The sequence below is a fragment of the Arvicanthis niloticus genome, chromosome 13, assembly GCF_011762505.2.
Source record: "Arvicanthis niloticus isolate mArvNil1 chromosome 13, mArvNil1.pat.X, whole genome shotgun sequence".
NCBI classification, from domain to species: Eukaryota; Metazoa; Chordata; class Mammalia; order Rodentia; family Muridae; genus Arvicanthis; species Arvicanthis niloticus.
In genome coordinates, this window is record NC_047670.1 from 48,344,380 (window position 1) to 48,371,020 (window position 26,641).

Here is a 26,641-nt window from a genome sequence, read left to right on the forward strand (position 1 = left end):
ACTTAGAAGTGGGAATCAGATAAATCCTTCCCTCCACAAGTTGCTTTTGGTCATGGTGCTTCATCACAACAGTGACCCTAACTAGGACGTGCTGATTTTCAGAAGTCCAGAAAGTAGAAATATCAAAAATGATTATCTCTGAATGGCTATGACAGTTCTTTCTCCAAATTTATATTAAATATATACTGTTTGTAAGCAGAAGAATAAACACTTTAGGCATTTAGCACTATGTGCTAAAGATTAACACAATATTCACAGAAACACGTAACAGGAACAGGTTGACACAACAGCTCTGCAGGTAAAGGTGCTTGCTGTCAAGCCTGAGTTTCATTGCCAAGACCCACATGGCAGAGGGGAGGACCACCCCCTTCATGCTGTCCTGTGACCTCCACGTGTGCAGCATGTTAGACTCACAAATGAATCCATCAGTAACACTTAAGGATAATCTACAGGAGGCTTTTTCTAAGACACTGCAACATGACATCATGTCAACAGGGAACCTTCTGATTGGAAAAACAGGAGATGCAAAAGCTGCAAATCCATCAAGTCACCTTGCTGTAATAGGAGATGGCCTCTTTGTATTTGTCAATTATGTCCTCGGGGCTGAGGCAGTTCTTGGCCCTTCCGATCTCTGTGCTGGTGTCAGGGTTTATGCCGTTCGTGGTGAGAGCACCTGCAGACAGAGAAAGAGAAAACAGTCGTTCGCTTTTTCCTTCTTGTCCCTCATTTCTTTAAAGAGTCGAGTGCAAGAGGTGAGACCCAAGCGCATGCCAATGAACTCTAAACTCCGTCCAGAGTCTTCAGATTATCCGCTGTCTGTAATGGCAGCACCGTGTGCAATGTTAACTAACTCCGGTGGGCTTCCCGCTCTGTGAGGATTTCCCATTAAAGAACATGAAATGCATGACATAAAAGTACCATATGGATGATGACCCAAAGACCACACTGAGGCTTCAAAGGAGAGAAAATGTATGAGCCATTTCCTGAGCTGGATAGCAGCCAAGAAAATCACTTGAAAGTTCTAGTTGCCTCTCCGTGGCTGTCATTTTCTATTTCTGATCAACCCTTGCCACCAAACTCCCACAGAGAGAGGGCTGGGGAGAACTCCATTTTCAGAACAGAAGTAACTATAGTGAGGACTCCCACCGAGGGAAGGAAAGACAGAACTGTCTTTGATGTCATAGAACACTCAAAAACTACCTGCTTAAGCCTTGATGCCTGAGCTTCTCCTAAGCCACGTGTTTATCTTAGAGACAAGGGCATATCCCAGAACCCCAACTTCCCTGCCGGCAGCTCGGTGTTTGTAGCTGCGCAGGACCAGGATGTGCTTCGCACACAGCCACAGGCACCACCACCACCACAGAGGTGCACATGGTACCTAGGCTCTCTAATCCAGGGCCGGTTTTCTCAAGTGCATGCTTTCACTCTCTAGTTCTGTAAACTGCCTCATGTGTCTTCTGAAATGAGACAGAAAAATGGTGAGTAGACAGATACATGAGAAGATGGACTGATGACGCAGAAGTGGGCAAGCTAAGAGACTGCCCAGTGAGGCAGGGAGAGAGCATCATGTGCAGAATCCTTATCTGATAAAGAGAGAAAGAAGTTTAATAGACAGCCATGAGGAGGCAGGAGGAAGAAAATATCTCAAATCTGTCCTATGTAAGAAGTAAATTCAAAGTTTTGAGGGCCAAGGTCACATGACTTGGATGCTTACAGAGCCAAGCATTCCCTTGGAGTGGAGTTCAAGAAGATAGTCATGGTGCCTAGGGTAAGCGTGCCTGCTGCTGAGCTAGAGGAAGCCAGGACCTGCACCAAAGACCTCTCCATATGCTCTCTTCTGCAACCCACCTTCAGCAGCTGTAGGAAGGAGCACTGAGCTGAGTACTCCTGAAAGTAGGGCAGGGCCTGGAGGAGCCAAGCTCTCCCAGTTCTCGGGATGATGAAATCCTACCTCTAAAGTTGTGCATGGGGCCTGGCCCTGACCACAGCGCTTTGTCTTCAGTTGTTCGCCTATCACTTTGTGTCACTTGTCCTATATGAATTAATATTTAATACACAACCAGGAGTCTTGCTGAAGTTTCTTATTGGCAATAACAAAATTCCTGGGTCTTATTTGATTGAAGAAAAAAAAGATGTATGGAAGGGAGGAGAAAGAGGCTTTCATTGTTCACATGGGGCCGCATCTCTTCTCTAACCCAGGAATAGGACAGGAAAAGTCCCCAGCCACTCTTTCCCTCTGTAAGGAAGGAAGACATGAGGTGTCCTGCTCCCTGAGTGGATAGCTTCACGTATTACAAGGCTGGAACATTTATCTCCTATAAAGCAACCAAGAGCCATACCATCTATAAGGAACCAGAGCCTAGCTCTGCAAAAAGTCCAGTGGGCCAAGCTGATTTCATTTCACTTGACAAATGAATAATAAACTAAAAATACTTACACACAGAAGACCTGATCTTTCCAGACATCTATTGTTTTGACAGCCCACACCTAACATGATTGTGAGCCAGTGAGACACAGTCCGCAGGAACCAAGCCTCTAGCTGACAAACAGGAAACTCAATCCCATGGGCTGGTGGGAACCCAGGCTGGAGAAAATGCAAGGTGTATTTGAGGTAGCACATGACAAAGATTCCTAAGTGCCAGCCAGGCAGTCCTCGGATCATTCAAAAGATTCAAGATTGTATGCAAGGTCTAACCGGGAAACTCAGGCAGATAGCTATATCTATGTAGAGAAAAGAGACTAAATCAGAGACGAAAAGCCACATAGAGAGCAACCATGAGATAACAGAGCCAAGTACCACTGTAACCCAGGCTCAGCCACATATAACAGGAGGCCAGGGGGTAATGCCCCAAAGCCAGCAACATACAAAGCCAAGTCTCCCACAAAGATGCCTAATATGTATAGACATTTGATCCCCAACACTGCAGGGGAAAAAGAAAACAACAACAAAAAACAGTAGAAAGATATTCCATGTCCATAGATTGGAAAATTTAATATTCCTCTTTGGTTTTCTTATATATATACAGATATATATGTATATGCAGATGTAGATATAGATATATAAATATAGGTATATATGTGTGTATGTATATATGTGTGTGTGTATGTATGTGTGTGTGTGTTCAGGTGTTTATGTATACGCAGGCATATATGTATATATGTAAATATGTATATTGTGTATGTGTATATATATGATGTTATGTGTGTCTGTTTATAGGTATGTACATCGAATGTATGCCTATGGAGCACAATAGAGGGAAATGGATTTCCTGGAGCTGAAGTTATAGGCAATTATAAGTTACCTGACGTAGGTACGACAACCAAGGGCAGGACCTCCTTAACAGCAGTATGCGCTCTTAACTACTGAACCATCTCTCCAGCCTCAGAAGATGGAATATTCTTTAGGTGACACTATGTAATATACCCCATGTTAGTCTATAAACTCAGAATAATCACTATTAAAATCCCAGCAGATTCTTTTCAGAAATTGACTATCTATCCCTAAAATTCATATTTAAATTTAAGGGACCCAAAATAAACACAACCACCTCAAAGAAAAATGCAAGTGGATGGTAAATTTTAATGTGTCTATTTTGCTTTCTGTTACCCTTTAAAGCTCTACAATGGACATGATTTTGACAATAAGACATGTTTAAAACTACATACATAACCCTTGAAATAATCGTAAAGAAGTAAATAAATGCCTAGTTTAAAAAAATCTTAATAAGCATGTAGCTAAGCTCTCCTAAACTGAAGACACAAGTCAGAGACATATCCTGCTCCTTGGGAAGTTCATATAACATGCTAGCCAGCCCCTTTCAAAGGCTCTAATTCCATTACAAAGAAATAAAGAGAACCATATCTGAGAGCCAACCCCACCAACCCTATAGACAAGGAAGGCCTAGAAAGCCCCAGGCTCAACAAGCTCAATGGGACAATGTAAACTCTTTTCTGCAGATTGGAGTTCCATATATAAGCCAGGATGAACTTGGTCAAACTGCACTAGACCCAGGGATGCCTTTTAAATAGAATCCTAAAGGCAGACCATCTGAGAAGCTACAGAAATGCTCTGAAAAAAAAGACTGAAATACACCGACACATGGCTCCCCAACCCTGGACCCACAGACACGCCTCTGTTTTGCTATAGGATGCGACACACTTTAACCCAAGAAAGAATATCTTAATTGAGCCAAGAAATCAATAGTTCTCGTCTCTTGTCAGATCTAACTAATGAATCTCCTCTGCTCCAACTGGTAAAAAGGTTCAGTGTGGGCTTTGGGAAGTTTCTGCCGTCCTCCAAGCTGCTGACAGCAGATCACAGGCACTGCCGCCTGATCTGCCCCCTGTGTGGTTAATAGCAGACAGCCCTGTCAAGGCTGTACTGAGACCGGCCTTGGGAACACCTTGTTCTCACTCGACTGCCGCAAGGCAAAATAGCACTGCGCGCATCCAAGATTTTGCTAGCCATGGCTCTGACAAGCGACGTGTACCTAGAACACAGAAAGAACTGCTGTAGCTCAATAATTGGCAGTTGAGAGCAGCTCTTTCCCAGAGCAAGTACGCCAGTGTCCAGTGTACTCTGAAAAGGTGCTCATTAACTGTAAGAGAAACCCCACAACCTTGAGTCCCAACAGCAGTGAGGCACCACTGCTTACCCATCAGCAATCAGAAAGGTAACACCTGCAGTGTGTGGCAGACACAGAGGGACAAACTTGCATGCATGAGTGGTGTGGCTGCTCTAGAGAAATATCTGGTAGTTTTTCAAGAAGATAGACATTAGATGACTGTCTGACCTGGCCATTCCACTCCCCAGATTTATGAACACATAAGAGAATTTAAAACAGGTACACACAAAAATCCCCACGATGCTCATAGCAACCCTGTTCCTAAGAGCCAAAGAGTAGATTCATGCAAGGGGTGCGTGAGCTGACAGACTAGAGAAACAAAACATGGCGTGTTGACAGGCCTGTATAACACACTGTACTGACATGAAGTCCTGAGACGTGCTACAAAAACAGACTTTAAAAACATTAAGTCAAAGAAGTCCCAAAAGAGCACTTTATAAAATAAAAGATGGAACACAGTAGGCCAGCCTGGAGTGAGAAAGTAAATTACTGCTTTGGGAGCTGGGGAAAACAGGGGAAAGAAGGAATTGGCAGCTGTGACTACAGAGGGTGCAGGACCTTCTTGTTGGGGAGATGAAAGTCCTACCTACCATGGCCTGCTGTGCTTAGCTGTAGACTTGTTTTGAAGCTGCTTTTAAAAATTAAACAGTGTTCTCTCTCACCTGAGCTCGAATTGCAAGTCTTTGTCACTAACCTCAGCAGCAAAGTGGGAAAGCAAGACAGCAGAATGAAATTAGCCAAAGGCTTCATTTCAAGGAGGTACTCAGATGTACATACAATGTTCAGAGCAAGAAAGAGGGTCTGAGAAAGGAACAGTTGCGTTTACAGCATAGAACAAGAGTTTCGAAGTCTGTCTGCCACTGGGGAGGGAGGAGGCCCTCTGTTCTTAATCAGCAGTGAGGCAAGCACCTAGAGCCAAAGGAAGCACAAAGATGTCCAGCTAGCTTCCTCGGGGGAAGCCAAACCTCTCTCCACTAGATGATCAAATGCAAGTGCAAGTGGCTGCACTCTGTGGTGGTCTATCAAAGTGGCTTCTCTGGAGGGCAGGACAACGGTTTCACCTCTGAAAGGGTCTCAGTGGACTGGCACTGACCCCCTCCTTCCCAGAGCACTACCCCATGAGCTGCCAGGATCTGAACTGCAGAAGAGGGCCAAAGTAAAATACGGCCAGGCTCTGTCCTGTCTAAAGACTCCTACTAAAGACACGAAGGTGCAGGCTTTGGGCTATCCTGGTGAGGGGAGGGCTGGGCATGGGATTAGAAGAGCCTCAGCTTCCTGCCTGTGTCCCTTGGTGAGTCCAGCCATGCTGGTCTCACTTATGATGGCTGCAAAGATGCCCTCCAGTGGCACTGCCTAGTGGCAGCTGCATCCTCTGCTGGTGGCTTTCCTGACCACAGGCTCTGACATGGTCCTACATGAAATGTGAAGAACTCCATGCTCAGATCCCAGCCACCACCTGCTCCGGGCTCTGCAGACTCAGCTGCAAAATCTTACTCTCAACATTTTCACAAATGACAAACACATCCCTCCCTACCTCAACAGAAGTTTGGCTTCTGGAAGTCAATCTGGTTTGTCTCCATCGACTTCTCCCATAAGTATGGTTGACACAATGGAATTCAGCATTTCATATGAGGCTCCACTAACCAGTCTGGGCTCAGTAATAGCAATGCATTCAACATTTATTTCATTCTTGGTTGGCATGTTTGTTTTGCCTCGGTTCCGTGCATATGTGTGTGTTTGTTGCGTGGGTGTGTGCATGTGTGCAGGCAAGTGCCAGCATTGTCTAGAAGTAGGTTTCAGACTCCTCTGAGCTGGAGTCACGGGCATTTGTGAGTTAATCGAACATAGTTTCTAGGAACCAAATTCGGTTCCTCTGCAAGAATAGGAAGCATACTTAACCACTGAGCCATCTCTCCCATCCCCAGGTAGGTTGGTTGGTTGTTTGCATTTGAGAGGAGGTATGTTTTTGGTTTTGAGACAGGGTGTTGATATATAGCTCAAGCTGGCTCCTTCCTCAGCTTCCTGAGTGCTAATGACAGGTATGTGCCACCATTCCTGGCTTGTCAACCTAACTTTCACACTTACAGAAAGTCCCTGGCTCCTGTCACAAGAACCCCTGCCCTTGTGTTGATTTTTCTTCAGAAAGCAAACAAAACATTATCAGCATCTGGGTCCTCTACACTTTCCACAAACTGTTCTGAGAAATGTAGCCAGCACTGTAGAGACAGGCCTTGAATCAGACGAATGTGCTGAAAGTGCCTCCACTTCGAATTTAGACACACAGCAGATGAAAGCAGCCAGCTTGGGTGCGAAGCTCAAGGAAACACGACTGCCTGGTTGGTATTCTTCGAAGGATGGTGTCCGCTGCAGCATTGTTACCTACTTGGCCACTGTTTCTAATTAAGCCAAAAGTAATCAAGCTCATCATGAAATAACTAAGCACTGTAACAAAACGAGTTTCTGATGGGTTAATGACAGAAAATTAAGATGGGAAAGAAAGCCCCAACACTGTGAAAAAGAAAAAAAATGAGAGCTTTCTTAGGAACACACAAGCCTGGTGGCTCACATATTAGGAAGCTGAGGCAGGAGGACTGCCACTAACACAAGACCAGCCTGGGCTACATAGCAAGATCTGTCTCGCTAACAATAATAATAGTCTATAAAAAAAATGCAATAGGAAATTCAAATCACTGTGGAAAGGAACATAGGCCATAGACTGAGAGCAAAGTCATTACCACGAAGGGATTCAAATCATCTGCATAGGCATGCTCAGTGCATTCAGAGGATTCAAGACAGGATTCTCCAATCATTCAGTTCACCATGCTAGGGGGAAATTGCTCCTCTTCACCAGACAACAGGAAGCAGTAGGGTGCCCCATCAAACAAGGACCAAACAATAATCAGGTTTGTCACAGTTCTGATTTAAAGTTACTTAAATCAGAATGTTCCAAAGACCACAATCCAGAAACCAGAACCATTCATTCACAACACCATGAAAACAAGCACTTAAAAAAAAAAATAATGATAATAACCAAAAGAAACTAAGCACAGAGATCATGTACCTGGGTCAATGAGAACTTCTTGCGCCCCTGGAAGAAAGAACAGATTACGGTCTTTTATTTGGAAAATAAAACCACTTTTAAAGACAACTAACAGAACACATTTTACAGTTTGCATACACCCTCATAAGCCTGAGACACTAGCAGCTACCATAAAGCAGCTAGGGAGAAGAGCCTGGCAGGCACCATGCTTTTCTGGTTCCATGGGGAGAACAGATCTCCTGTTAATCCTGTATTGAACAAAGAGGAAAGTGCCCCTTTACATCTTCCCTTCCTACTCTCTAAGCACAGGCTCCTCACACTCCTTAAACAAGTTTCAGAAACCCTCATTTCACCAATAAACCAATAATAAGAATTTTTTTCCAAATATATGTGAGCATTCTAGACTAAAGTATCAAAGGTCTCAGAAAGAAATATAGTAATATATTAATACTCTCTTCCAGATCAATATCTCTCTCTCTCTCTCTCTCTCTCTCTCTCTCTCTCTCTCTCTCTCTCTCTCTCTCTCTCTCGGGTCAATACCTAGCACTACATAAACTGGGCATGGTGACACATGTCAGAAATTCCAGCACTCAGAACAGACAATCAGGAGGTCAAGATCATCCTTGGCTACATAGTAAGTTTGAGACCAGAATGGAATAGCCATGATCCTGTCTCAAAGTGGACAGTGGAAGCTGGAAAGATAGCTCAGCAGTTAGGGCTGTTGCTCTTGCAGAAAACCAAGATTCAGGTCCTGCCACCCACACTATGCAGCTTATACCTGCCTGCAGCTCCAGCTCTAGGGGACCTTCTGGCCTCTTCCGGCCTCTGAGAGCACTTGCATGCACACAGTACACACACACACACACACACACACACACACACACACACACATTAAAAAATAAATAAAGGAGGAAGAAGATAAAAAGGGGAGAAAGGAGCGTGAGTTTACTCATGAAACAATTAGCTCCACTATTGTCTAGAAGCTGGAAAGTCTTCCTCATTTGTTAAACTACCGAGATGTCAGTGAGGACCAAGCAGTCTTCTCTGCAGAAGGTAATTTCCCATCACAGCAAAGAACACCCCATGAGCTCCTGGGCCCAAGACTCGTGTTCATCATTAGCTGTTGTCATTTCTAAACAGTTTTAGATTTTAAAACGGAGACCCCTGTTACTCAACAGCTTATCTGCTCAACTGTCTGTGTAAAGAATGAACTCCATGATTAGGGTGCTACGGCCTGCACCTATGATATGTATAGTAATCTTTTTATCTTTGCATATAAACACACACACTCAGAGGTCAGAGGTCAGAGAAATCCCACGGCCACTGTCTTCCAGGTGCTGGGATCAAAAGCATATGCCACCATACTAAGCTAGAAGACATTTTTAAGTACAAGGGTAAAGAAAAAAACACCCAGGAAGAAAACAAGTCAAGAGAGAGTAGGTAAAGGTCTTCATCCTTTTAATTTTATTTTTGAGACCAAATTTTATCTTGCACAGTTACCAGGAAGCCCTTGAAGTTTGAACTTGCCAGCCTCCTGCCTCAGCCTCCTCCATAATTATAAACCCCAAGGTTACAAACCTGTGCTCCAGGCCTAGCTCTTCTCTTACTTCTTAACTGGATCTTTCTTCACAGAGCTATTTCTTCCTATGTCAGTTCCTTAGAAGTCAAACGTTATAGAGTGATGGTGCTAACACCCAGCACGATGGTGCGTGCCTGCAATCTCAGTAATAGGGGTGGAAGAGAAAAGCAGGATCAAGTTCAAGGCCAGCCTGGGCTACACAAGACTCTCATCCCTTGTTCCACATGGAACAAATCTTCTTTTTCTGCTTCCCACTTTTAATTTGGCTCTGACTGCCTTATTGAGCATGGGTGGCCAGACCTAAAGTTCAATAACACACCTAATGCATAAAGCTGAATATTAACACCTCCACATAGCCATCCAGCTGACCTGGAAGCCAGGATCTCCTCCCGACCCGAGATGGTGCTTGCTAATAAGCATAAAGTGGAGATTTAAGAGCAGGCAGGCAGCCTTCTTCTCATCTGTAAGGTGCTGCAGAGCTGTGACATCATGGCTAACCATTACCTAATGCTCAAGAGAAAGTCCAGTTTCATGGTTGCTCTGACAGCATAACTGCAATCCCTTCTCTGAGCTGACAAGAAAAGAAAAATAACATAGAACCAGAAGGCTTTTTCCAGATATGTACTGGGGGCTAGTCTGAGGCATCAGATGAAGAAATTGTATTCAAGGAGCCTGGTTTGGGTCCTCTTGTGCAAAAATAAAAATAATAAAGCCTTAAAACTAATAATAAGTAAGTGCAACAGCGCCACCTATGGAACATCCTGCAAGAATCCCCCAGAGTCTGCAGGCCACAGGCAAAGCTCAGCTGGCATAGGCACTGGTCAGATTCATGGAAGGCGAAGGCGTCACTGTTCAACAGCTATGTGTGACGCTCAGATGTCAACAAAAGACAGGCTCACAGAGGACCATCTAAGAACAGGAACGGGTCTCAGAACTGGTCCTTCTGACAGCCAGTTGCCAAACTTTCTCCTGATCTCTGAATCTCTGTATTTTTCCCAAAGGCAGCTGAGGGAGGAGGCAGGAAAGATGGCTCGGTGGTTAAGAACAGTTATTGCTCTTGCAGAGGAGGAGAGTTTAATTCCCAACACCCACATCCACCTTACAACTGTTCTAACACTCTCTTCTAACCTCCAAAGATACCCTCAAACATGTGAGTAGATACATAAACAATCACAAAGAAAAATATGGGGGCTGAAGAAATGATTCAGTGGTTAAGAACACAGGCTGTTCTTCCAGAGGTTCTGAGTTCAATTCCCAGCAATCACATGGCAGCTCACAACATACACATAAATAAACAAACCCTTTTTTAAAAAATTAGCTGAGCATGGTGGTACACACCCATACATAATCCCAGCACTTGGAGACAAAAGCAGGAAGATTGGATCATCACAAATTCAAGGCCAGCCTAGTCTCTATCTCAAGCTCCAGGTCAGCCAAGACTACACAGTAGTACCCTGTCTCATAAATAAATAAACAAATAAATCTGTGGGAAAAAAAAAACATGACTTCAGTCTACATCAGTCTGTCCTGTCTCCCCAGATACCTCCTTAAGCTCAGGTCACTGAAAAAGAGTTCATGGTGACAGGCAGGTGTTCTGTAAGAAGCCAACTCAGTTCACACCCTAACCCTGCTATTCAATCACTGGGTGACATGTCTCTGTCCCTTAAAAAAGAGTACTCACTCCAACCCTCAAACGTTCCCATTGGGAGCTGTAAAGCCCTGCCTGGGGCTGAGGAGTGCTGGTAGATATGTGGACCATTTCTTTTCTTTTTCTTTTTTTTTTTTTTTTCCTTTTTTTTTTTTTTCCACATAGTGTTTCTCTGCTTAGCTCTGGCTGTCCTGGAACTCCCTCTGTAGACCAGGCTGGCCTCAAAACTCAGATATCCACCCACCTCTGCCTCCCAAGTGCTGGGACTAAAGGCATGCATCACCCCGGCCTGGCTTTGGACCATTTGTCATGCCAGCCCCCACCAACCCATGCTGGTGCTAGGGATGAGAACCAGGTGTTCCACCATCAAGCCACACCTCAGGCCTGTTTTGATCAATTTAATGATAAGTAATATTACCAAGTTCAGAGAGAAGGAAAAGTAGAGGCCACCATAATTAAGAAACCTTTAAAAGCCAATGATAAGCACTTTCTTCTGGTTGAAAGTAAAATGTTCTATACATTTTTTTTTTTTTTGGTCCTAGATAAGGGATCCAGGTCCTCTTACTGTCCTGGGGAAGAACTCTACAAGTGGGCTACAATCTCTATCTTTTTTTTTTTTTAAGACAGGACCTCATGTAGTCCAGGCTGGCCTCAAATACACTATGTAGCTAAGGCTGACCTTCAATTCCTAAGCCTCTGGAATCCAGCTCCCAGATGCTCTGATGATGGGAGCCTGGAATCATATCTGGCTTTCCAGCCCTAATTTTTTAACAAAACTACATTTTATCCTTTAGTTATAGACTTAGAGGCCACATACAAATCTTCAGAATAAATGTGTCCCCACTTGTGAGTAGCCTGAAGCTAAGCTTGAAAGACAGATTAAAAGGATAATTTAAGGGGGAAAAAAAACACAAAAATTTTTAAAACTTTTTTTAAATTTAAAAAAAAAATTTTTTAAAGAGAGAAAGAAATCCCCTCCCCCGCCTTTTCTGAGGAACTGTACTTGAAAACTGTTCAGCCAGGGTCTGTTAGGTCTGAAAGTGTTCAGCTGAATTCCTGGGGCCTGGAGAAGCAGCTTGTGGTCAGAAACTCTTACACGACTGCAGAAGACATGGTTCATTTCCCAGCCACCACATCTGCCTGTCACTCTAGCTCCCAGTGATCCAACATTGTCTTCTGGCACCTGCAGGCCCCTGCACACACTCATGACAGTCAGACAGATACACACACACACACACACACACACACACACACACAGTGAAAATAAATCTTAAAAAATTGAAGTATCAGGCTGGAGAGATGGCTCAGCAGTTAAGAGCACTGACTGCTCTTCTAGAGATCCTGAGTTCAACTCCCAGCAACCACATGGTGGCTCACAACCACCTGTAACAGGATCTGATGCCCTCTTCTAGTGTGTGTCTGAAGACAGCTGCAGTGTACTCATATATATAAAATAAATAATTCTTTAAAAAAATAGAAGTGTCATACATTCCTGTTATTACTTGCTAATCATCATAAAAGCAGTGATACTGACAGCTGCCTCAGCCTTCCCCTACCATGGTCCACTCTATTCCCTCAGACAGAGTCCCTCACTGAACCTGAAACTCATCCTTTCTTTAGGCTGGCTGGCCAGTGAGTTCTAGGGAACTGTATGGTGGTGCTGCAGACATGATAGAACCTAGAACCACCTATGAGATAAGTTGCTGGCCAGGCATGCCTGAGAGCACTGTCTTGATTATGTTAACTGATGTGGGACTTGGGGTATACAGACAGGGAAAGTGAACTGACCATACGTGGTCCTTCCTCTCTGCTCCTTGATTATAAATATCACGTGACTGTGACTCCCTCCCCACATGAACTGCCTCCTGTAATTATTAATTAAAATAAAACCTTTTCCCCTACATTTTGTCAGTGTCAGAGTATATTGTTACAGCAAGTAGGGAAAATAGGTAAGAGTACTTGTCTCTGCCACCCAGTGCTGTTTCTTATGTTTAGAAAACACGTTTGTACTCACTAAACCATCTTCCCAGCCCCTTTTAGTGTGTGTGTGTGTGTGTGTGTGTGTGTGTGTGTGTGTGTGTGTGTATGGTGGTCAGAGGACAACTGTGACAGTCAGTTTTCTTCTCTCCCACATGGATCAAACTCAGGCCATGAGACCGGGTGACAAATGCCTTTACCCACTGGGCCATATTTCTAGCCCTTCAATATCTTTTATAATATGTTCTTACTGTATAGCCCAGACTAGCCTAGAACTCACTATGTAGCTCAAGCAGGCCTTGGACTCCCCCTGACTCAGCCCCTTGAGATTAAACGACTTGGTCCCAATCACATCTAACAAAATGTTACATGCATCTGGGTTTCTGCTCTTCTGTGGCTCAAGAGGAGAGCTGGGTGTTCACTCATGAAATGTAAGGGAGGATGCTAAATGCTTGGCTTGTCTGCAGTAACGCAAGGCTGACACTACACACCAGCTGCTCTAGAGATTAGAATCTGAAAGAAGATGGTGCATCTGTCCCCTGATCCAGCCTGCAATGAGCAGAAGGCCACTCCGCTTCTACAGTAGTCAGTCTCTGTGACCTCCCCACCTTCCAGCTGTCACCTGAGTATTTTAAGATACAGGCTGTGTTCAACAATGAAAAGTTCCAACATTTTCACCCAAAGCAAAGCTAAATGAAGATATCTCTCCTGAGACATGGACCAGTGCTTCTGTTGCTTTAGTTTCCTCTGTTCACACCCAGCAAGGAAACAAGATGAACCTGTTAGTTACATTGTTACCCTAAAAGCTTTCAGGCTTCTCAGTCACAGCAGGGGTAGGGGGCAGCACACTGACAACCTGGGAGCAGACTAGAAGTGAGACTCCATTGGCTGTGGTCTCATAGCAGGGCCTGCAGCTATACCCAGCACATAACCCAGCATCTGAGGGAGATCAAAACCCAGAAGGCCAGAGCAGATTCCTCCCTACTCTCAGCATCGGCTCTCAGACAGCTCCCTTTCTACTCTGATAATGGAGATGCCACCAAGGGCTTCTGGCAGACAAGCATAAAGGGCCCTTGAGATTCACATGCCTTCATCTGAGCATGGCCTGCAGAACCTAGTATACCTAGCATCTTCTGCATGCTCTACAGTAGGTGATGACTGAATCACTCTGACTCCCCTTCTGATGCACCCACTACTGGGGACTGAAGTTTCCTGAGAAAGCCATGCCTCCATGTAAGAGTTCACAGACTGACCAAATGACTACTTCCATGACTGTAGAGTTTGATTGTGACAGATCAAGAACCAAAACTATCTTGGGCTGCCTTTAGCACCTTAACAGCCATTCCTTGCCACCTCTGAGCCAACATTCTTGTGACTATCTTGTAATGTATTAATTTAGCAGAACTCTACCTTCCACCAACCCTAAAGCTATGAATGTCATCAGACAGAAACTGAGACCTATTGCAGAGATGTCCCTGCTTTGTTGTATCCCCCAAACTGATAACCCCACCACCAATATTTTTGATGAGTTCACTCATTTATGGCTATCTTTGGTTCTGTGACTATAAAGAGCTTGTGTAACTATGTCCATAGGAGGAAAATGTCACTTGGGATAAGCCAACTCCATGTTCCTGGCCTATAATTACTCATATCTGGTTCAGAATAAACTGTCTCCTTCGGACCAGGCATAGTGGCGCACGCCTTGGATCCTAGAACTCGGGAGGCAGAGGCAGGTATATCTCTGAGTTTAAGGGCAGCCTGCTCTACAGCTCGAGTTCCAGGACAGCCAGGACTACACAGAGAAACCTTACCTCAAAACATAATAACAATAATAAATTAAATAAATTAAATGAAAAAACAAACCACCCCCTTCCCTTTTGAGTAAGAGCTGTGTTTGTCAATGATACTACATTGTCCCCATTGAAGAGAAAATGTGGCTTACTCTTCACTGAGGTTTTCTAAAAGTCTCACAGACCATAAAGTAGCCTTGGCTTTGACTCAGGTGTTGCTCATCATTGCCCAGCCACCGAAACGTGACCAGTCATGCACTGGGAACAAGAGTTCACTAAGCATTTGTGGGTCTCCTCATCTAGAAAAGTCTTCCACTTGTCACTGGAACCAATAACTGGAAAAACAAGATTAACTAGCTAGGTGATTTTTAATGAAACAAGAAGTATCCCTGGTCCCTGCATCTGCAGTTAAAACTGACTCCAGGGAGCCAATGTCACCCATTACATGGGTACCAAAGTCCAATCTCCCATGGGAATTTCAACAAGGACCTAGAGCGCAGTGGTGGTCACTGTATTTAACCCCTCCCTGTACCAGTCAGGCTGATAAGCCAGAAGAAAATGTGGTCCTCCGAGACTGCATAGAATCCACCTACCTAGAAACACTCATCAGGCCTAATGAACAGGAAAAGACAGCACAGGGGCTGCTCCTCTCCTCGGAGACTGCAGTAGGTGCAGGCTGGAGAAAGGCAAGCTTACCTGGCCGGTGTCTGTTGGCTGCTTCCGAGGGAAGTGAGCTGCCTTGGAGTCTCCGAGTCCCAGTCTTGCCACCAGTTCCTCCAGGATAATGGTAAATGACGGAAGCTGAACACAGCCCTTCCAGGGCAGCTGGGTGGTTAAGAGAAGCGAAGATGATTGGTAAAGTCACCCTGCAGGGGCTCAGAATGACTAAAACAGCCAGCTTATCTGAAAATGCCAATTTCCCAAAAACAAAGTTTACAATTAAAATCTAGCTGGGCATGGTGGTGCATGCTTTAATCCCAGCACTGGGGAGGCAGAGGAAGAAGCAAGTAGGTCTCTGTGAACTCAAAGCTGGCCTGGGTTACATAGTAAGTTACAGGCTAGAGTGAGAGCATGTCCCATAGAAAAGAAAAATCACTAGTTTTGTAGCACACAGAGACATGCCACCCGCCTTCTACAGGCCACATCAGGGCAGGCAACACAAGAGGCTAGCAAGGCTCAGAGCTTCACTGATGGCCTGAATACGCAGGGAAAGTTTCATTTTCTCATTTGTTCATGGGATCATCATGTTTAGGGTTCTTTTGTTTGGTTTGTTACATTTGCTTATTTAATAGGATGGAATGAGGGCATGTGCCATAGTGTGCATGCCAAAGTCAGAGGGCAACTTAGGAGATTTAGGTCTCCTCTTCCACTCTGTGGGTGCTGAGAATTGAAGTCAGGTCATCAGGCTTGGCAGCAGGCGCCTTTATCCACTAAGTCATCTCGTCAGCCATGCCAGAGGAGCAGTTTTACACACAGTATATCGCAGGTGCTGTGTCAGGCTGTGGTGCAGAGCTGTGGGGCAGGAAGTATGCTGGGTTAGAAGCATTTAACAGTAGGGCTGTGGGTGTGCACAGTGGTGACAGAGTGCTTGGCTAGCAAGCAAGGCTCCATCCTAGACAGAGGAGTGAAGGGGGGGGAAGAAAGAAGAGAGGAAAGGAAGCGAGGGAAGGAAGAAGGGGTGGAGGGAGGGAGAGATGGAGGGAAGGGAGGGAAGGGAGGAGGGGCTTAAAACCAATAGCTCTAAGCAGGGTGGTGGTGGCGCACGCGTTTAATCCCAGCATCTGGGAGGCAGAGGCAGATGGATCTCTGAGTTCGAGGCCAGCCTGGTCTACAGAGTGAATTCCAGGACAGTCAGGGCTACAGAGAGAAAAACAAAACAAAACAAAATGTAATACCTCCAAGGTAGGACCAAACTACCTTCCCCCATACCGTACATGTGTCTGTGCCATCTGGAATAGCAGCAGACACATGTGAACCGATCTCTTTCTTAAGGTAACCCTTAAGAATGTGTACATTGAATGTGTACATTCTATTCTCTCACTGGGGGCTACATCTCCATGGTCTCTAATGTGTGCAAGAATAAGCACTAGAGTGATATGCAAGGGCATGGGCAATGGCAGCCACAGCAGAGGCCAAGAGGACAGGCAGAAGAAAACACACGCCTCCTTCAGAGGGTGCAGGGCAGGCTGGATGCAGAGTAAGCAGCAGATATGTCAGGGAAATGACCCCACAAAGCAATCAGCAGGCACTGCCTGCTTCCCCTCCCTCGCCTTCCTTTGTGCTGTTTCCTCAGATTCAAATACCAGTGGACACGTCCACTTATCGACCCATCTGGCCAGAAAGTCTTACCCCCTAGCCACAGGAAGTCATTCACTGAACGCAGGAGCTCCACAGACATGTGGTAGTGTACCAGGGCGTCCTGCAGCATCCCAGCCTGGAGGCACAAGTCCCCCACGTGCTTCCGCATGCGTCCTTGGCACCGCTTCTTGTAGTGTCTGGAAGATAACATTCAAAGGAGATGCCTTGTTACTGCTGCCCCCTCGTCTGGCTCAGGGCTGAGCATGATGCAGGCTTCTACCACTAACAAATAGCCAAGAAGCTGGTGTCAGGCTCTAAGGTTGGAAGCCAGCAGCAGTCATTGCCAGTCACATGAGCTGCAGGGGTTCTGGCCTCAAAGCTGTGCTGCCCTGTGGTTTTTATAAAGTAGCTGGGACTCCTGCTCCCTACGCAGACACTGCTACAGCAGGAGCCTTCTTCTCAGATGGCTCCAATTTCAACATTATCACAGAGCGTACGTCTCAGCTTTTAAATAAGTCAGCCCTAGGATTGCGCCATAGAAAGAGATGTTGCATGTCACTGGCCAGCTATCTGACTGGGGCTGTTCGAACATTGCCAAAGATGTGCTGTGGACCAGCGCGCGACACGGACCAGGCTTACCCTCTGAAAACACTACCAACCCTTTGAATATCGACCAGCTGCAAAGGTGCGGTTCTTTTACCAGAGCAAACATCAGCTGCATTCATCGGAAGCAATTCTTCTCAAGAATGAGCCATAGAGGAGTGGGTACGGTCCTGACTGAATCAAAGGCTCTGGCAGATCCTGACAGGAAGTGAGACGATGTCTGGTCCAACTCCATCAGTCTCTCCTGGCTCTCAGACTACTTAGATATACTCTATACTCAATGCTATTAGAACTAAGGCATCCCTGCACAAAGGTGCAGAGGAGATGCCTCAGCTTTTGCTAGCCTATTCCCTGGTCACAGGGCTGCACCAGGATGGCCCTGCTAATAAGTAGCACTGCCTTGGGCCTGGCCTCACTACCTGAAAGGGGGGGGAATCACTCTGGGGGCTGGAGATGGCTGAGCACTTTCTACTTTTCCAGATGACCTTCATTCAGTTGCCAGCACCCACATGGTATCACACAATAGTCTGTAACTCCAGCTCCAGGGGGTCCAACATTGTCTTCTCCCTCCACCGGCATTCACACACATGGTGCACCACAAAGAAAGGGAAGTACAAAAGTGTCATGTTTGATTGTTCCTGCCATGTCCTTGCTGGAGTGTCCTGTGGGGGGAGGGCAGGGGGGAGCAGATACTGTGTCTCTTGGGCAGGGTTGGTACCACCTCACTACCAAGGAATTCTGAGCTTATGGTAGAGCTTGGGCACTTAGAAGGGGAGGTTGGTTTTTTGGGGTTTGGTTTTTTTTGGGGGAAAGGGGGTGTTTAAGACTCCAAAACTGGCCTACTTTAAGTTCAAGCATTATGAAGCAGACTAAGTAGAGAGGTTTGACCAGTCTACATCACCCACTAACTCTATGATGCTGGCCCAATTCAATGCTTAACAAATGCTGACTCTACAAAAGTAGGCCAGCCTGCCACCCCTACCTTGGATACGGTTGGCAATGTGAGGTACACAGGTAGGGGGGTGGTTGAGAGATAGCTGTGCTGGCTTCACCAGCCCTCCTCCTTCTCCAGAGAGCACTGAGCCTGGGAATACTCAGGCAGGACAATAGCTCACACTGCCTTCTCCCTAGGAGTTACTACGATCACAGGAACTCCTGTCCCACTCCTGTATCACCACGCTCTTCAGACTCCCAACCCAATCTTCCATTTGGGTTCACAGAAAGGACAGGACATTAGCTGGCAATCCCATCCTGCCCCTGCTGGGGCCCTTCCTTTGAGGATGGCCCTGCCTATTTCCTGCCACTACAGTCTCGGAAACTACTCCACACAAGCTCCGCCTACAATCCACTACCAGAGCTCATGTCACTCATATCTGGCCACGGCAGGCTTTTTACAATCTAGACAGACAACTCTCCACATATGCAACACCTTTAGCGTACATGCCAACTGCCCCAAGAGCCCATATACCTCATATCCTGCTATTGGGGTTCTTCCCATTCCCAGCTTCCAAAGAGCTCCTCAGATCAGCTCATCTGTTTCTAAGGTTCTAGACACACAGCAGGACTGGCCTGACACACAGAAAGTGCTCAGAGCTGTGTGCTGCACTACTTCTAGGGAGTCTTCACTAAGAAAGGCAATTTCTTTTTCAAGGGACACCAAGGAGGGTCCTTGTCCCTCACAAGGGAAACCCAGAAGACAGGCTAGGACATAACATTTCCAAAGGTCTCTGTGACAAGCCTGCTAGAGTAAGCAGATGAGAAAAAGGAAAGCCCAGGACAAGCTATTGTCACAAGAATAAATGCAGGACCTAGTGAGTGACAGAAAGGCTCTGCAAACCTAGTAGGACCCCTTCTGTTTCCCTACAGCATGGCCCCAACTCCCTGAGCTTGTGGCAATAATTTCCTTTTGCTCTCAGGCCCTAGAATGGGAGGGAACCTCTCAGCAAGTCCAGCCTATCTCCATGGAAACAAAGTAAATGAAATATGAAAGCATTGGCAGTACATGGAGGCTCGGAGGCAGTGTCCATAGCAGCAGGATGCAGAACAAGACCCTTGCCCTCCAATCAGGTGAACCAGGGGGGCACAGTGGGGACTAGGTCAGCCAAAGATCATCCTGGAAGACTGACTTCAGATGCTGAGGGGTCTGTGACGCAGATGAGTGACATGCCAGCAGCCTCCCCTGGTGTGGAGTGAGCTTTCCTGCCTGTATCAGGGAGGAAACCCCACCTGGGAAAGCCTGGGCAGAGGTCTGCAGGCAGAGGGGGAATAGTGGTCAGTAACATGGGTTTTCACATGCTTAAGACTCAACAAAGTAGCTATTGGAAAGATCACTGCCTTCTCCATCTTAGAAAAGGCATCCTTGAGCCCTCTTAAAGAGAGAGACTGATGTCCACTTAGAATGACCTCTGACCTTTCTGGGGAGACACTGCAGAAAAAAAAAAGGAATAGGGAATGGACCCCTCGAGGAAAAGCAAACAGAGAAGGCAGGCAGCTCCCCACAGCAGCTCCGCTCCCCACATGTCTGACCTGCAACCCCACCACCATGCACATCCCACAGCCGCAGTCACGCACTGCATGCCTCACTCACTTCCAAGCCTAGGGTCAAGCGGGGCTGCACTCTTGGTGTCCCAGGTTAAAGTAACCCCATGAAAACCTCTGCAGCCACCCGATGAACCAGCGTCTCACACCCTCAAAACAAAAAGGAGTTAGTAAAGGCTCATTTGTCACCAAATACTAAAGACCAGAAAGGTCTCTGGAGCAAGTATTTTTGACAAACATCAAACACCAATGGGTTAGGGGCTGAGGAAACTAAAATCTAAAAGAAAGAAATTAACAATTAAAGGACTGCTCAGAACACACAGGGAACTAGGCAGCGGTGTTGGCTTTCGAAGCAATGGCGGCAACGGAAAGAGCACATGAGGGAACTAGCCACTTTCTCGGTGGCGTGTTCACAGCCTACCTTTTCAGACCCAACAACATACTCACAGGGCGGTATGATAGAAAACAAAAGAAAGGAAGAAAGAAAAGAAAGAGGGACAAGCAAAATTAGAAACATACAGGAACAAAAATAACTCTGAGAGCTACACACTACATGTACCAGACCCCTGGTGACTCTCCTGTGTAAGTGTGGGACTTGGGTCCATGCTTACCCAATGCTAAGAGGAGGGTTTGCTCTGTGGGTACAACCAGCTTATTGCTACTGGGACAAATCCAAACTGACCATGTGTCTAGACACTTCCCCTCATGGTATGGACACCATGCCATTTCCCTCTGGACATGTGTGCATGCTACCAGGAGGTGCAGGCAAGTGTGAGGCTCTGTCCTGGCTCCAGAGCATCTCAGAATACAGACTATGGAATTGTGATGGAGACAGCTGGATGGGCTGGACTGTGGTTTCCTGGCACCATTACCTCACTCAAACCGGAAGTCTACCTGAGTAGGGGCTTTAGAGTGAGCATGTCTGGAGATCAGCTCTGATTCTGCAGCTATCTGGCTTTCCAACCCTTCCTTCTAGAAAGCCAGGCCAGGAAGTTACAGGCCTGCTGCAAACGTGAAGGAGAGTAGGCCCAAGACACACCAAAAGCTTCAGTTCAGGTGAGACACAAAGATTCCTCTCAGACCTCCCCAAACATCACAGGCCGTGTGACAGGGCCACTCTTTGCTTCCATCCCCGAGGGCAGCCCTTGGCCTATGCTCAATTCCATGACATTTTTGTGTCCGACTCACCACCAAGCAGAAAGTTGCTATGTGACCCTAGGTAATTCCAGAAGCATACTACTTTGCAGCACCCACTCTGCAGCAGGCACATTCTGTCATTTGAGCCTCACTGGAGATCATGATCTGAATTCCACAGAGGAAGCAGGACAGACTCAATTCTTTGGGCTCCAGCCTGAGAGCATCACACCTTCAAGTGGCGCAGCTGCACAGAGCTCTCCCTATGGAAAGGGAACCCCTCTTGGCAAAGGCTGCCATCTGAGCTTGCATCTATCTCATCTTCTCTGCTGGCATCCAGTGGCAAGATGGTGAGATAGGCAGTGGGCTATGAACACAAGAAATGGCCTGAAGAATAAGTCCCTAATGGTGAGCCAAGGAAATGCAGGGAACATGGCTAGAGACAAAACCCACAGTCTTGGTCCTGCTCCATCTTGGAATGCAGAGCATGGAGACACTTCCACATATATAGGCGGGTCTTTGGGGGTGCCAGGATGGTGTTTCTGACCTCCTGCAACTCTAAGATAAAGAAGACACCTGGTACCTGCAGAATGCCTGGTCTGGGAGTCAGAGAACTAGGCTCTACTCCCAGAGCCCAAACTCAGCATCTCATCTGTGCACTGGAGCAGAACTAACAGAGGAAATACTAACCACAGAGGCTAATTCAAGTGTCTAGCTGCCACATAGTTTGCTTTAGCTTGTTTGTGGTGGTGGTGTTTGGGGGGGGGGGGGGTGATGTAGCTCAGAACCACCTCAAACTTACTATGTTGCCTAGTCTTGTCTTAAACTCCCAAAACCTCAGCCACCTGAGAGCTGGGGTTACAGGTGTGAGCCACCAAGCCCTGCTCCAGCTGCCAACTGTTACAAAGTAGAAACAGCGCTATGGAAGTGACTCCGTTGGCAAAGTGCTTATCTAGCATGCAGGATTCCCGGCACAGCATTAAAACAGGCTGGGTATGGTGGTTCTCGCCTATAATGCTGTTGGCACTTGGGAGGTGAAAGCAGGAGGAACTCAGATACATAAAGAGTTGGAGGTCAACCTGGGCTACCTGATACATGTCTCAAAAATCAAATAATAAAATAAAAACAGTTGAAATAAATGTTAACATTGTTTTCAATCTAACATAGAGCAATTCAAAAACTATTCCTGATCTGTTTTATGTTCTTTTTTTTTTTCCAGTTTGTGCTGTATGTTTTACACACACACAGCTCACCCCAGCTCATGATAGTCTGGTTTCACAGGCAGTGATAGCTGGAGGATCTTTCCTACCAGGGGATTTGTGACACCCAGGAGTGCATGTGCTGACCCCTAAGGGACTCCTCTTCTTTAGTGGCCAGTGGACCATATTTGAGCTACCCTTGCTGCAGCAGGCTCTTGCAGCATTTTTGCCTGCTTTGTAAGGAGGTGCCAAGCCCCTCCTTCTAGGCCAACCATTCCTACATATACTTACCTGCTATCTGTGTCTAGTCCCACGAAGTCCTTTTTCTCGAAGGGGACACAGAGAAGAGGGATCTTGTCCCCAGACTTGTCGGTGGCTCTATCCAGGCGCTTGGACTCCAGCACAATGAAAAGGGACTCGATGAAATCTTCGATGCGCTTCTCCACTGAATCACAGTCGTCGTAGTTAGGGTAGAAGGCCACATCTGGGCGCGGCTGCTCAGCCACGTCACCCTGAAGCCCGAACACGAAGAGGCGGGAATCGTAGAGCGTGGAGCCGTAGATCTCCTTCTGCACGTGGAACTTCTCGAAGGTCTGTGGCCAGTCTTTGGGCGAGAAGCAGTCGGTGATGGTGATGAGGCCCACCACCTTGCGGTGAGTCTGGAAGTCGCCCCACTCGTTGTTCTCAGGCGGGTAGTGGTGCCGGTAGCGGATGAAGAGTGCACGCTGCGAGTCGCGCACACTGAGCTGGCTCACCGAGCAGATCCGCTTGTAGATTCTGAAGAAGTTCTCTTCAGAGACGATGCCCACGGCCTGGACGACCACCAGGAGGGTCTGGTGGTCTTCTGCACACTGCATATAGTCGGGGACGCTCATCCTGAGGGCCTGTCCAAAGAGAAAAGCATCTATGACAGACATCTCTGCCTTGCAGAACTCACACTGACATCATTAGTGGTGGACAGAGACTTGTCGCACTCCTGGTCTACCCCTATGTATCCTCACAGGCAACCCTGGCTATCACTCTGGGTGGCCACAAGTGATTCACACAGAACCCCACAAGGCTACTTATCCCCTTTGTGAGAAGCAGGAGTTGAAACTAACCATGGAGCAAATAGACCGGCATTAGTGACACTTTCCCCAGTGTCCAGACTTGAAGAAATAGGAGTCTCTTCGTGAACAGCGGTATCACTATCCCTACTCTGTCAGACCCCTCAGTTTAATATGTAAACTTAACACACTTCGGATTAGAAGTCCTACCAGGCATCTATCTACCAGTGAAACAAGCTGTTTATGGGCAAGAGTAGCTAAGAAATTCCTGATATGCCACCACAGAGGGATTCCTCAGGAAACCAAGACCTGGTGGAACTGCTAATGAAGATGTGGTGTCTCTACAGAATAACAAAATATGATCCAAGCATGGCTCTCAGGAGGCCAGAGTCGGGTCACGAGTTCCTAATGAGCCTGGACTACACAGTCATAGCTTATCTTAAAAAAAAAAAAAAAAAAAAAAAAATGCCTTTAACGTTAGCCTCTTAGAAGACAATGGCTGGCAGTTCTCTGTGAGTTCAAAGCTAGCCTAGTCTACCAAGTAAGTTTCAAGCCAGCTAGAGCAGCATAGTGAGTTCCCCATCTCAAAAGAATATTTGTAAAAAATAAATAAATAAAATTTTTTTTTAATTGCAAAGGAGTTGGAGAGACGGCTCAGTAGTTAAGGATAAGGACTGCTCTTCTTGGGGTTCCTTAGTTCAGTACCCAGCATCTATACCAGGCTGTTCAGAGCTATGCATCATCCCAATGAATTTGTGACCCTCTTCCCAGTCTAAGGGCACTGCAGTTACATGCAATTCCCCTACACAGACACAAAAACATACACAGCATAACAAAAAATGTACTAAACTGGGCTGACGACAGTTGCCAGCCTGGAAACCACTGGCTGATACTTTGAAGCTAGAGAGCTGAGAAGCTAGGCATGAACTAGATCTCAACAGAGCTATCAAAAAATATTAAGAGCTGGGCGTGGCAGTTGCACACCTTTAATTCCAGCACTCAGGAGGCAAAAGCAGGGCTGGCGAGATGGCTCAGCAGTTAAGAGCACTGACTGACTGCTCTTCCGGAGGTCCTGAGGTCAACTCCCAGCAACCACATGGTGGCTCACAACCATCTGTAATGGGATCTGACACCCTCTTCTGGTGTGTCTGAAGACACCTATAGTGTACTCATATACATAAAATAAATAAATAAATAAATAAATCTTAAAAAAAAAGAGAGAGAGAGAGAGAAAGAGGCAGGCAGATCTCTGAGTCTGAGACCAGCCTGGTGTTCACAGTGAGTTCTAGGACAGCTAGGGTTATGTAGAGAGAGAAACCGTACCTCAAAAATAAATATGTTAAAAAAAAAAAAAAAACAAAAAAAAACATGAACCTAAGATTTGCCACCTTTAAGCATATAGTTCCGAAAGCACAAAGCCTAGTCAGTGTTGCACCATGTCACCATCATCCATCTCCAGAACTTTCCATCTTATTGCACTGAAACACGGTACCTACTAACAACTAACTCTCCATCCCCTCCCCAACCCCACGCAAAGATCAGCAATGAAGAGCGACTGCTAAACTGTATGGGTTTTCTTTCTCAGTAATGAAAAGTGGTTCTGAAATGGATCTGGACTAGAATAGCTGTAAAACTGTGAAAATACTGGAACTCCTGAACCAGGTGCTGGGGACACAACAGGATCTTGCACCCGTTAGGAAAGTTCTCTCTCAGTGAGCCCTTGCTCCCACCCCTCTTTGGATTCTGAGTCTCACTAAGTTGACCAAGCTGGCCTTGAACTGGCAATCCTCCTGCCCATGCCTGACTATTTTCTTTTTCTTTTTTTTTTTTAAGATTAAGTTTCTTGACAATTATCTCCCCACTACCCACTAATAGTCTACCATCTAAAACAATTTAAAAAGAAAACCAAACCTCACCAGGAAATCTTCAGGAATATTCTAGGTTTCCAACGTCATACCCCTGGTGCTACTGTTTGGTAATAACAGACAAGGCAGATGAGGAAGCAATTGTAACTCCTTAACTCTGCAAAGTCACTGCTTTTAAGGGGGTGTGTCGGCCTCATACTTTTTCCCTGAATTCAACCAAGCCTGGTTTCAGCTCCCTTAAAGGCCCCTAACACCAGAAAGCTCTTTAACAATGTAACAAGAGGGGAATGTAACAGAGAGGCGAGATCAAAGGTCAGTGTAAAGTGACACTTCTCCCAAGCTGTCACTGGAAGCAAACTAGAGTTTACAGCACAAAGATCTCATTCCAGGGAAACATCAAATTGGGCTGGGTTTAAGGCACTGAGCCACTAGGGATGATGCACCCCGTTCCAGGCGCAGAACTGTTGGCGAGGGGCGTGGCGCCAGGCCTACAGTGCAGCCCAATTTCAGGTTCCAGAACCGGAAAAGAGGAGGGACTTAGAGTCAGACAGCCTGGCCCACTAGGAGGTGCAGGTGCAGACCATCCCAGACAGGTGTACGCAGATCCTTCAGGTGCGCACACCGCACCCCAGGTGTAGGCGGGCGCCAAACGACTGGCAACAGGGTAGCAGGCTGTCCCCGGCCGGGCAGGGGACCTGGGCAGACAAGGGGACCTGACAGGGAGAGGACCCGGCAAGCAGGGGGAACATGGGTAGGCAGGGGACCCGGACAAGCAGGGGACCCAGGCAGGTGCAGACCGGGCTAAGCCATCAGCCAGCCCCTCCGGCCAGGAACCCCAACGCGCGGCCCTAGCCGGGCACTTACACAGCGCAGCGGCCCCAAACAGGAGCCGAGGCCTGGAGGGCAGCGGGACTGAGCAGCCTGGAACCTCCGAAGCACCGGCCGACCGGCGCAGCTCCTGCGCGTGCGCAAGTCGCGTTCCGGCCTAAGATCTGGCCCGGGTTTTCCCGAAGACCTGGCGCCTGAGAGGGAGGCGGAGACGAGGGAGGAGGGATAAGCGAGAGGAGGCGAAGGAAGGAAGGGTGGTACTGGAAGACTCTGGAGTGGAGGAAGACTAGTGGAAAGAGAAGGAAGTGGAGAACACTGGGGAGGGAACAGGAAGGAGCAGGAAGGAACAAGGAGATGGGAGGAGTCGGAGGAGGAGCGAAGAGCGCAGAAACCTTTAACTGGGGGAGGTGCCTACGTGGGAACCGCTAGTCGCCGACTCCTGGCTGGATTTATATTTCCCTGGAGACACAT

The 26,641-nt window shown here is 46.7% G+C and overlaps 1 protein-coding gene across 3 annotated transcripts in view; it reads right to left on the bottom strand.

Moving 5' to 3' along the window:
• The window catches only part of Trappc9 (trafficking protein particle complex subunit 9), a 458,815-nt gene extending 432,377 nt beyond the window's left edge, over positions 1-26,438 (bottom strand). The window contains exons 1-6 of one of the 3 annotated variants that reach the window (XM_076911449.1): positions 26,207-26,438; positions 22,723-23,315; positions 17,009-17,154; positions 15,356-15,484; positions 7,687-7,713; positions 552-673 (exon numbers count right to left, since the gene is read on the bottom strand). In XM_076911449.1, coding sequence (XP_076767564.1) covers positions 552-673; positions 7,687-7,713; positions 15,356-15,484; positions 17,009-17,154; positions 22,723-23,306 — 1,008 coding nt within the window. In that variant the 5' untranslated portion in view covers positions 23,307-23,315; positions 26,207-26,438. Of the gene's footprint in view, positions 1-551; positions 674-7,686; positions 7,714-15,355; positions 15,485-17,008; positions 17,155-20,519; positions 20,627-22,722; positions 23,316-26,206 lie in introns of those variants that run through there. The other 2 variants (XM_076911450.1, XM_076911451.1) reach the window with 2 other exon arrangements.
• Between the last annotated feature and the right edge of the window lie 203 nt (positions 26,439-26,641).